Source organism: Phacochoerus africanus, chromosome 8 (genome assembly GCF_016906955.1).
Source record: "Phacochoerus africanus isolate WHEZ1 chromosome 8, ROS_Pafr_v1, whole genome shotgun sequence".
Lineage (NCBI taxonomy): Eukaryota > Metazoa > Chordata > Mammalia > Artiodactyla > Suidae > Phacochoerus > Phacochoerus africanus.
Genome location: NC_062551.1, coordinates 45,556,074 through 45,568,652, shown reverse-complemented (window position 1 = coordinate 45,568,652; position 12,579 = coordinate 45,556,074). Strand labels below are relative to the sequence as shown.

The window sequence follows — 12,579 nt, the reverse complement described above, 5'->3', positions numbered from 1 at the left end:
TAACCACTGCGCCATGACGGGAACTCCCCATGTCTTAATTTTTAAGAGCCTTTTATAAATTATGAAGATCTTCCTGTTATCCATGATAGAAGTTTCAAATATTTTCCCTGTCATTTATCTTTTGACTTTGCTTTTGGTGGTTTTTGTTCATGTGTAAGTTTAGGGACTGAACCTCCACCACGGCAGTGACCTGAGCCACTGCAGTGACAATGCCAATCCTTAACCCACTGTGCCACAAGGGAACTCCTATCAGTCTTTTCTTTTGATTCTTTTGGATTTTGAGTCACGGTTGCATTGTTAGAATGTTTCCCTATATTCTATAAGGTAAGCTACCACATTTCCTTCTATTAACGTTAAAACTGTATTTGCAGTTTATTCTGCTATATAGTGGTATAACATATGAATCTAATGTTATCTTCTTCCAAATGATGATTTAGTTGTTCCAACATTTTTTTTTTTTTGGTCTTTTTGCCTTTTCTGGGGCTGCTCCTACAGCATATGGAGGTTCCCAGGCTAGGGGTCTAATTGGAACTGTAGCCGCCAGCCTACACCACAGCCACAGCAACGCAGGATCCAAGCTGCGTCTGCAACCTACACCACAGCTCAGGCAACGCCGGGTCCTTAACCCACTGAGCAAGGCCAGGAATTGAACCCAAAACCTCATGGTTCCTAGTCGGATTTGTTAACCACTGTGCCACGACGGGAGCTCCCAACATTATTTATTATAAAAACTACTCTTTTCCCTTTTGAGTTAACACCTTTATAATAAATTCAATTTCCATATAAATTTTAGCCTATTTCTGGCCTTTCTCTTGTCCCTAGAACCTAATATTTATTCATCAAACAATCCATTATTAAAAGCCTACTATGTGCTAGGATTTGGTGACAATGGCTAGTGAAAGAGGCTTTATCTCTGCCTTTGGGGAGATAAGAAACCACACAAATCAACAGATGAGTAAGCAAATGAAACTCCAAGTACAGCTGATAAAAAGTATTATGACAGTAGGACACAAGTTGTGAGAGAGATCAAAGTATATGCTTAGGGTTTTCACGCTGAGAGCTTTTTTGAAAATGTGAGTTTTAATCTATCTGAGACTTGAAGAGAAAAGCAGCCATATAAAGAGCCCAGGACAGGGTTCCTGATAGAGAAGAATCTGATGAAGATACAAGACAGAGAAGACTTAGATTTATTCTAGAGGCTCAAAGGAGGCCTGTTACCTAGGGAGGAAAGGGGAGAATCCTCTATATGAAGAAGCACTGTCCTTGGTTGAAGATAGAGCAACAGAGTGACAGCAAAGACAAGTAGGGATCTGCTTTGCCAATAACCTGTGAGCCATGGTGTTGAAACTGGAATCTGTTCTAAGTGTGCTGGCGAGGCTGCAAAAAAGTTTAAGTAGAGATTCTCATTTTGCCTGGCCTCAGCATAATGTGATAGAAAGTGTTATAAAAATATAGAAGCCAAGGAGTTCCTGTTATGGCTCAGCGGGTTAAGAACCCAGCTAGTATCCATGAGCATGTGGGTTTGATCTCTGGCCCTGCTCAGTGGGTTAAGTATCCGGTGTTCCCATGCGTTGTGATGTAGGTTGCATACATGGCTTGGATCCCTCATTGCTGTGGCTGTGGTGTAGGATGGCAGCTGCAGCTCTGATTCAACCTTTAACCTGGGAACTTCCATATGACACAAGTGCAGCCCTAAATGTGTGTGTGTGTGTATGCCTTATTTATATGAAATGCCCTGAACAGGGAAATTCATAGAGACAGAATTCAGAATTACTGGCTCTCTGCTGTTAGTGATTGCAGGGGATGGAGGGAATGGGGAACGGCTGCCTAACAGGCACAGCGTTTCTATTTGGGATGATAAGTGTTCTAGAACTAGAGGGTGGCAATGACTGCATAACACCAGGAATGTACTCTTTAAAATTGTACATTATAAAATCATTAAATGGGGAGTTCCCGGCATGGCTCAGTGGTTAATGAATCTGACTAGGAACCATGACGTTGTGGGTTTGATCCCTGGCCTTGCTCAGTGGGTTAAGGATCTGGTGTTGCCGTGAGCTGTGGTGCAGGTTGCAGACGCAGCTTGGACCCCGCGTTGCTGTGGCTGTGGCGTAGGCCAGCAGTTGTAGCTCCGATTCAACCCCTAGCCTGGGAACCTCCATATGCCACAAGAAGCGGCCCTAGAAAAGGCAGAAAGACAAATAATAATAATAATAAATTAAAATAAAACAAAAAAGGATACAATGAACTTCTTTGCAAAATGGAAATTGACTCACGGACATTGAAAAACTTATGGTTACCAAAGGCGACAGGTTGGGGGGGAGGGATGGGCTAAGGGTTTAGGATAGAAATGTGAAACTGGGTTGTGATGATGGTTGTACAACTACACATATAATAAAATTCATTGAGTTTAAGATAGATGGATAATGTACACACATGCACACACACACATGCCTTGGCCATGTCTCATACAGATTTTGACTCAGTGTGGGGTGGTTCTTGGACATTTCTTTTGTTACAAGGCTTCCTGGATAATTCTGATCTCTAACAAAATTGAGAACCACTGGCTTAATTTTTTTCTTGTTCTTTTCTGGCATCATGTTTGTGCTTTAATGTGCTTTTTAGAAATTGCACAGCAATATTTGAGACAGATAAACAGTTCATCTATTATGGTTATGATTTTCATTTTCTCTCTGGTGTTACTATAGAATCTTTACAAGTTGTATTTATCTTTTCCCCCCCCCCAGACTGGGAGTCCAGGTGTGAGAAATTTCTACAAAAAGATATCTTTGAAGTAGAGTCATTCAGTTGGGACCTAATGAAAAGCCTTAAATGCCACGATTTTGAAGGCTCCGGTTTTAGAGATGACTGGGAATACAAAGGCCAGTTTGCAAAACAGCAAGCAAATCATGAGTGCTATTTCAAGGAAGTGAAAATCACCTATGGAAACATGCCCACTTTTGAGCATCATCCATCCCTCACCCTATATCCCAGCGATGAGACTGTCGAGAAACTGATAGACTGTAATGAATGTGGGAAAGCCTTTAGCCGCAGCTCACACCTTATTCAACATCAGAAAACTCATACTGGTGAAAAGCCCTTTGAATGTAAGGACTGTGGGAAGGCCTTCAGTCGGACCTCACACCTTGTTCAACATCAAAGAATTCATACAGGTGAGAAACCTTATGACTGTAAGGAATGTGGGAAGGCCTTTGGTCGCACTTCAGAACTTATTCTACATCAGAGACTCCATACTGGTGTCAAACCCTATGAATGCAAAGAATGTGGAAAGACCTTTAGGCAGCATTCACAACTTATTCTGCATCATAGGACTCACACAGGTGAGAAACCCTATGTATGTAAAGACTGTGGCAAGGCTTTTATACGTGGCTCACAACTTACTGTTCATCGGAGAATTCATACAGGGGCTAGACCCTATCAGTGTAAAGAATGTGGGAAAGCCTTTAGACAACATTCACAACTTACTGTACACCAGAGAATTCATACTGGGGAGAAACCCTATGAATGCAAGGAATGTGGCAAGGGCTTTATTCATAGCTCAGAAGTTACTCGACATCAAAGGATTCATTCTGGGGAGAAACCCTACGAGTGTAAGGAATGCGGAAAGGCCTTCAGACAGCATGCACAGCTAACGCGACATCAGAGAGTTCATACTGGTGACAGGCCCTATGAGTGTAAGGACTGTGGGAAGGCCTTTAGTCGTAGTTCATACCTTATTCAACATCAAAGAATTCATACAGGTGATAAACCTTACGAATGTAAGGAATGTGGGAAGGCCTTTATTCGTGTTTCCCAGCTGACTCATCATCAGCGAATTCATACTTGTGAGAAACCCTATCAGTGTAGAGAATGTGGAATGGCCTTTATTCGTAGTTCACAACTTACTGAACATCAAAGGATTCATCCTGGTATTAAACCTTATGAATGTAGAGAATGTGGGCAGGCCTTTATTCTTGGCTCACAGCTCATTGAACACTATAGAATTCATACTGGCTAGAGACTCTGGATGTTAGGGATGTAGGAAAGCCTTTTTCTGGAATTCATGCCTGACCCAATATTAGATGCATAGTGTGATTATTGTCAGAGAACCTTCATTTGTCATCTCCCTTATGGAACATCAGGTGACTCATATCAGAAGAAAATTCAATAAACGTGGGAATTCTTTTTGCCTCACACTCACTGTTAGCTAAGCATCAAAGAGCTTATAGTGAAAACAATTTAATTTGAATGTAGAAAAGCCTCCTGTTACTTAAAATATGTTAAACTTCTGAGAATTCCTAATAGAAAATGACCCTATTAAAATATTTTGTGACTGTGCCTTTTGCCATATACCTTAACATTATCTCACTTCCACCAACTGCTGACTGTATGACATTGGGCAAATTATGCAATGTCTCTGTTCCTCAGTTTACTTGCTTTTAAGCGGTGATAATTATATACCTACCTAATTGAGTTTTTGTGAGGACTGCCTGATATTTTTGTAAAGCCTATGCTCAATAAATATTGTCATTAATTAATAACAGTATTACTGTTAAGGAGTTCATGTAAGAAGAGGACCTAACGAATGTATCACATGTCAAAAAGCCTTCATAACCACTCGTCAGGATAACACACTCTGAAAAAATAGTAAAGTGTAATTGTCATGAGAAGATCTTCATTTATAAGGTTGTAAATTTTGAAGATGAGAAATTCACAGAAGAGTAGTAGAAAGAAATCTGCCCATTTAGAAATCTAAACCTCCAAACATGTCATTTCAAGAGAATCAAAACTAAAATTACAAACTAGAAATGGATGACAGTAGACTCTACCTATCAAGACCAGTTCAGTGTAGCTGAAGCTGCACACCTGTCAGAACCGAAGGATTGAAGGTAGGGGCCTTTGTTCTCCAAATGTCGATCTCCAGCACCTACTCATTGCCAGTTACAAAATAAATACGTAAATGCATGAAGAGTCAACCCTAAAAAAGTTAAGACAAGTTACCACATGAACCCAACAGTAAGAATGATTATTTTTTAAAAAAATTAAAAATTTAATAAAACCAAAAACAGTAGTAGACTTAATCTGAAGGGTATTTAACAGTATAATAGACAATTGACAACTCTAATACAGGAAAAACACATTTAACATTATGAATGAGGAAGGGGTGGACTTTTATTTTAATAGCTACTAGGCATGACTTTATACTAATATATTTAGGAATTTAGAGAGAGGGAGTTCCTGTCGTGGTTCGGACTGGTATCCATGAGGATGCAGGTTCAATCCCTGGCCTTGCTCAGTGAGTTAAGGATCCGGCCTTGCCGTGAGCTGTGGTATACATTGAAGATGCGGCTTGGATCCTACGTTGCTGTGGCTGTGGTATAGGCCAGCAGCTGCAGCTCCGACTGAACCCCTACCCTGGAAACTTCCATATGCCATGGATGCAGCCCTAAAAAAGCAGAAACAGGGAAATCTAGAGAGAATGGATTTTTACAAAAACAACAAAATTGGTTCAAGAAGATGTAGGATTTCTGAGCAATCAATGATTGTGGAAGGACATAAAAAGTCATCAAAACTCTGACGCTTTAAAGAAAATGGTTTAACCTCCAAAAACTCTTAAGGGACAGATAATCCCTGAGAGAAGCTTGCCAATTTATTTTTCAAGGCTAAATAAAGTTATGATTTAAAAAACTCAAAATGGAGTTCCTGTCATGGCTCAGCAGTTAATGAACCCGACTGGTATCCATGAGAACATAGATTCCATCTCTGGCCTCACCCCATGGGTCGGAGATCCCGTGTCCCTGTGAGCTGTGGTGTTGGTCACAGATGTGGCTCGGATCCTGCATTGCTGTGTCTGTGGCTGTGGTGTAGGTGGGCAACTGGCCTGGGAACCTCCATGTGCTGCAGATGCGGCCCTAAAATGATCAAAAAAATAAATAAATAATTTAAAAAATAAAATAAAAAACTCAACAAAGATAGCTCCAGAAAGAACAAATTGTAGATAGCACCATTTGTGAAGATAACTATAAAGAAAATCTCAGCTACTTTAATCCAGTCTATTAAAGTTAATTTTAGGTGGAATGCCTGGAATTGCACCTATTACAGATTAAATGTGTTTTCAGAATTTTGATGTAATTCCAGGATATGACAGTGATGGGACAAGAGCCTCGATCCAACTCTAGGGACATCTGGATCAGGCCTTTGAAGGAATCTGAGGTGTCTTTAAAAATGTATCTTAGGAAGCCAGGCAGTGTCTGGGGCAGAGGACCTATTTCACTGTGATGCCATCCATTCTCAGTCATCCTGGGGTTCAGTAAACAGCACCTAATTTTCTGCATTTGCCACTGCCTACAAAGGGTTAGAAAGCAGTATTCAGTATGTCATTTTTCTCTAAGCGTCTTAATGATTAGGATGTGTAATTGGAGGGACTGAAAACTATGACATTCAAAGTGATCACTCTGAATTGTGAAAACACAGGCACAGGATAAAAGTTTTAAAGTTCAGTTTTTGGAGTTCCCGTCGTGGCGCAGTGGTTAACGAATCCGGCGGGTTCGGTCCCTGCCCTTGCTAAGTGGGTTAACGATCCGGCGTTAACGTGAGCTGTGTTGTAGGTTGCAGACACGGCTCAGATCCCGCGTTGCTATGGCTCTGGTGTAGGCCGGTGGCTACAGCTCCGATTCGACCCCTAGCCTGGGAACCTCCATATGCCGCGGGAGCGACCCAAGAAATAGCAAAAAGACAAAAAAAAAAAAAAAAGTTCAGTTTTTGTATACAGGCATAAGTGAATCTCCACACCTTTTGCTACACATTCTTCCTGTAACAATCACTGTTATCAAATTCTTGTGTATACTTCCTGATTTCTCTGTTTGCTTAAGTGTTGACATACACTTAACACTCTTTATAAAAATAAAAATGGTAGGAAGTTTCTATACATGGCTATTTTTGCTTATTCATACACTGAAGATTAGACATAAATACATATGTAGCAGCCTTATTCTTTTTTAACAGCTGCATAATATTCTATGTGTTTCATAATTTAATCTTATCCATTTAGTTTTAATTATTTTTTGCTCCTTCCAATAATCCTATAATAAATATCCTTGCACATACATTATTTTGTATATGTGTGATATATTTTTAAGATAAATTTCTGAAAGTGGAAACGTTAGATCAAAATGTATATACTTTTTTAACTAGCAAACATCAAAAAGATGTTTATACTCTTTTAAACTCTCTATCCTCACAGACTATTATAATACACCGCAGTGCCCCCATGACCAGCTTCAATCCTCATCAGCTCGCGTCCAGGCTTGTTTTGTCTGTATTTTGACCCACTCCCACAACTCCATGTTATTTTTGAAATAAATCCCAGATACATGTTTCATCTGTAAAAATTATAACATGTGTCTCTAAAATATATCACAACTTTAGAAAAGATTTTCATGCCTTAAAAAAATTGACAATGCTGCCTTATTATAGCCAATGTTCCAATTTCTAATTATTTCATAAACGTCAAAGTTATCAGGATCTAAATAATGTCCACAAATTGCAGTTAATGGTTGTTTCTTAAGTCTCAATCTATGCATTCTCCTTCATTTTTTTTTTTTTTGGTCTTTTTAGGGCCCCACTTGTGGTATATGGAGGTTCCCAGGCTAGGGATTGAATCAGAGCTGTAGCTGCCAGCCTATGCCAGAGCCACAGCACCTCAGGACCAAGCCACATCTGCAACCTACACCACAGCTCACGGCAATGCTGGATCCTTAACCCACCGAGCAAGGCCAGGGATCCAACTTGTGTCCTCATGAATACTAGTTGGGTTCATTTCTGCTGAGCCACAATGGGAACTCCTCTTTCACTTTTTTTCCCCCCCCCTAGGGCCTCACCAGTAGCATATGGAGGTTCCCAGACTAGGGGTTGAATCAGAGCTGTAGCTGCCAGCCTAGACCACAGCCACAGCAACACCAGGTCCGAGCCACATCTGCGACCTATACCACAGCTCAAGGCAACACCAGATCCTCAACCCACTGAGCGAGACCAGATATCGAACCTTCATCCTCATGGATACTAGTCGGGCTCATTTCTGCTGAGCTACCATGGCAACTCCCTCCTTCATCTTTTTTTTGTTCCTCTTGCAATTTATTTTGTAATGAAACTAGTTTGTTTGCCTTGGAGAGTTTCTCAGAGCTTGTTTTTTGTTGGCTCATCCCAATGTGTAGTTTAACCTGCTTCTCTATCCTTGTTCCTTTAAGTTGGTAGTTGGTATCTAGAGGCATGACCAGATTGAGGCTCCATCTTTCTTGTTGCTGTTAAGACTACTTATAGGTGGTTAATATTGAGAGACATAATATTTAGGTATGTTTCTTTTTATGATGGTAGCAGCCTTTGATATTCAGTTGGTAAATCTATTAATTTATTAGGGATTGCAAAATAATGATACATTATTTCTTCTTCCTTTATGAGCTAGATTATTTATGTGAAGAAAAACTTCGACTACTGTTTGGTTACCAGGTTACAATAAGGAAAGCCAGGGGACATGCTTCTTTCTTGCTCTCTGTTGGTTTTCAAAATAGTGAATTGGTTTCCCTAGCATTCTGTCATGGTAACCGGGAAGTTTGGTAGGAGGGTGCGGTGTATGTAAAGCATATTCAGTATGTTTAAATCCGTTTAAGCTGTGTTTTTTGGTTTTTGGGTTTTTTCCTTCTGCATTGGAGTACTTTGCCTTTTATTTTTATTTATTTTTTTTTCTTTTTCTTTTTTAGGGCCGCAAAATTTTGATATTACACAACTCAGAGTTACTTAAATAATTGCAAGCATACCTAAACTGAGCTATTCCCAGTCATACAAATAAGTTCTTCTAACTCTGTTCTTTCTCGTCAGCAAATGGCCCTTCAGTGCCCATTCAGTTCCCCAGGGCAGACACTCAGGAACCATCCCTTGGCCTCCCCGTCCCTGATTATTTGGAAATCTCTTCTGCTTCTACCACTAGGACATTTCTGGAGCACACACACCCCTTTCCTAAGTACCATAAAGAGGTACTTTAGGGAGCCAGGATTCCAGAGGCCAAATTCAAGTCCTGCTAGTTTACTTGCCAAGTGGCCTTGAACCAGTTTCATAATTTGTGTAATTTTTGTGTGTGGATATAAATATTAATATGCCTAGAACACGCCTGGAACATAGTAAAGGTTGAATACATTTACTTTTGGCGGGGGGAGGGGGGGGCATACCTGAAGCATATGGAAGTTTCCAGGCTAGGATTCAAATCTGAGCTGCAGCTGCTGGCCTACACCACAGCTCACAGCAACGCCAGATGCCCAACCCATCCACCAAGAGAGGCCAGGGATCGAACCCGTGTCCTCACACATACTAGTTGGGTTCATTACCTCTAAGCCACAACGGGAACTCCAAGAATACATTTACTTGTATTTCAGTTTGGTTCAACAGTATTTATTGAGCACCTACCATATGCTAGGCACCATTCTAGGCACTGAAAATATAGCAGTGAAAAAAACAGACAAAAAAGCCCACCTTCAGGGAGGTTGGGTTCCAGTGAGGGAAGAGAGGCCCACTTAATGGGTAGATTTTGTACTGTGTTGGAAGGTGTTACACATCAAGGTGAAGAAAGGGCACGCTAGGAGTTCCCTGGTGGCCTAGTGGTTAAGGATCCAGTGTTATAACTGCTATGGCTTGGGTCACTGCTGTGGCGTGGGTTCAGTCCCTGGCCCAGGCATTCTACATTCTGTGGGTATGGCCAGTGAATGAATGCATGGATAAATTAAATAAATAAATAACACTCATTCTCAATTAGGAAAGAAAAAGGGAGATTAGGAATGGGAGGGAGGGCACAACTAGAGTGACAACTAATTATTTTATTTTGTTTATTTATTTATTTATTGTCTTTTTGCCTTTTCTCTAGGGCTGCTCCTGCAGCATATGGAGGTTCCCAGGCTAGGGGCCGAATCAGAGCCACAGCAATACTAGATCCGAGCCACATCTGCGACCTACACCACAGCTCACGGCAACGCCAGATCCTTAACCCACTGAGCAAGCCCAGGGATCGAACCCAAAACCTCCTGGTTCCTAGTCGGATTCATTAACCACTGAGCCATGGCGGGAACTCCAATGATGACTAATTATTGTCATTACCAAGTATTTAATAATTATTTATATACATTAATACTTATACATGTTCCCTGTTTATGAATTAATGAACTTGTTACTATTTATAATTACTCAGTGCTAATTATTATGTAGTATAATCAGTGATTTTTTTTATTATTGTTATCATTTTAATTATTCCCTTAACTCAGCCCTCATCATCTCCTATCTGCCCCTGGAAATCTGGATCTAAAAGCAAATATGTCACATCAGTAGTCTTTGCTCACTTAAGGAATAGGGGCCAGGCTCCCTGACCGAGCTCTAAGCCTCCCCCTTAGGCTCAAACCCACTCAGCTCACCAGATCCAGCTGGGCCCTCCACGTACTACCTAAGCCACTTGCAGCTCATCCTCAAAGCACATTATTTCCTACGATGCGATGAAATGAGAGGGGACAGGGTCACTCTTTGCGCTCATCTGAAGTGAAAGAGAAGGATGCTCTGCAGCCACAAAAATAACACCGAGCTGCAGGGTAACCACTGTTCTTCTAGTTTCTGATACTAAGGTAAAGACGGGTGTTCATAAGCAGATTACTTCCAAAAAACAAAGGAATATTAAAGTCCCTTTTAGGCACCAAACATTAGTGTTTGTAAACATGACATTACTTTAAAAAAAAAAAAAAAGGAATATTAGAGTTCACCAAACTCTTCTGAAAGATTATCCAGATGGCACACAGTATGAAAATTAATCACAGAGTTCCCCGTCGTGGCACAATGGAAATGAATGCAACTAGGAACCATGAGGTAGCATGTTCGATCCCTGGCCTTGCTCACGGGGTTAAGGATCCGGCATTGCCATGAGCTGTGGCATAGGTCAAAGACGTGGCTCGGATCCTATGTTGCTGTGGCTGTGGTGTAAGCCAGCAGCTGTAGCTCCAATTCAATCCCTACCCTGGGAACCTCCATATGCTGCGGGTGTGGCCCTAAAAAGCCGGAAAAAAAAAAAAAAAAAAGATGGCCACATCTTAATCCCTAAAATCTAGAATCTTATCTGGCAAAAGGGACCTTGCAGATATGATTAAGGTGAGGGTCTTACACTGGGGAGATGGTCCTGGATTATCCTGGTGAACCCACTGTAGGCACAAGAGTACTTAAAAGCAGGTAGCCGGAGATGTGACAACGGAAGCAAGAGGTCGGAGTGACTGAATGAGGGGGTCACAAGGCAAGGGATGCAGGAGATTCTAGAAGAGACAAGGCTTCCCTGGAGGCTCCAGAAGGAAGGGCTGCCCACATCTCGACTCTTCCCAATGAAAGTGATTTTGTTCGTGTGTGTGTGTGTTTGTGTGTGTGTGTGTGTGTGTGTGTGTGTGTCTTTTGTCATGAGACATGATGTGAACTCCCAACACCGTTTTTTTTTCTTTTTTGTCTTTTTAGGGCCACACCCGCAGCATATAGAGGTTCCCAGGCTAGGGGTCGAATCGGAGGTGTAGCCGCTGGCCTACGCCACAGCCACAGCAACGCAAGACCCGAGCCTCATCTGTGACCTACACCACAGCTCACAGCAATGCCGGATCCTTAACCCACTGAGCAAGGCCAGGGATCGAACCCACAACCTCATGGTTCCTATTCAGATTCGTTTCCCCTGTGCCACGATGAGAACTCCCCAAAACCATTTTTTAAAAAGACTATTCTTTCTCACTGGGTACTCCTGGCACTGCCCTTCACTCTTATCATCTTATTTTTGACCACAAGGTTCACAACCCCCCTGGGTCTGGGGAGAAGGCAAGGATGGAATAGTGACTACTAATATGCTTCCTGGAAATTTGCAGAAAAGGTCACCCCTTTAGTCAAAGTTCTGACTTTAGGGAGTTCCTGTCGTGGCGCAGTGGTTAACGAATCCAACTAGGAACCACGAGGTTGCGGGTTCGATCCCTGGCCTTGCTCAGTGGGTTAAGGGTCCGGCGTTGCGGTGAGCTGTGGTGTAAGTTGCAGAGGCAGCTCGGATCCTGCAATGTTGTGGCTCTGGCGTAGGCCAGCAGCAGCTACAGCTCCGATTAGACCCCTGGCCTGGGAACCTCCATATGCCGCAGGTGCAGCCCTAAGAAGACCAAAAAAAAAAAAAGAAGAAAAAAAAATACCTGGACATATAACACACCCATTCATTGATATGTCCAGAGGCTGCCGTGTGTGATATGCTGCCAAAATCACAATTCCGGGACCAAGACACTCAGTCCTTCATCTGCTCGAAGCATTGGCTAGACGCCTTGCAGCTGGGCTCCTCCCAGTGCACGCTCTTGTCTAAAAAAAGTTTCGAGGTAATATCCCCTTTGCAGAGGTAGTTTATACATCAAAACCACTGAGCCCAGTTCCGACCACTACAATAAAGTGAATACTGCAATGAGTCACACAAATCAATGGTTTCCCAGCGCACATAAAAGTTAAGTTCACGCTGCGCTGTAATCTATTAAGCGACAGTATTACATCTTTAAAAAT

At 41.8% G+C, this 12,579-nt stretch overlaps 1 protein-coding gene across 2 annotated transcripts in view; it reads left to right on the top strand.

The window, feature by feature from the left end:
- ZNF565 (zinc finger protein 565) overlaps window positions 1-4,538 on the top strand; it is a 33,022-nt gene extending 28,484 nt beyond the window's left edge. For both annotated transcript variants that reach the window (XM_047793105.1, XM_047793103.1), the window contains one exon: window positions 2,745-4,538. In XM_047793105.1, the coding sequence (XP_047649061.1) occupies window positions 2,745-4,015 (1,271 nt within the window). In that variant the 3' untranslated portion in view covers window positions 4,016-4,538. The remainder of the gene's footprint in view (window positions 1-2,744) is intronic.
- The last annotated feature ends 8,041 nt before the right edge of the window (window positions 4,539-12,579 follow it).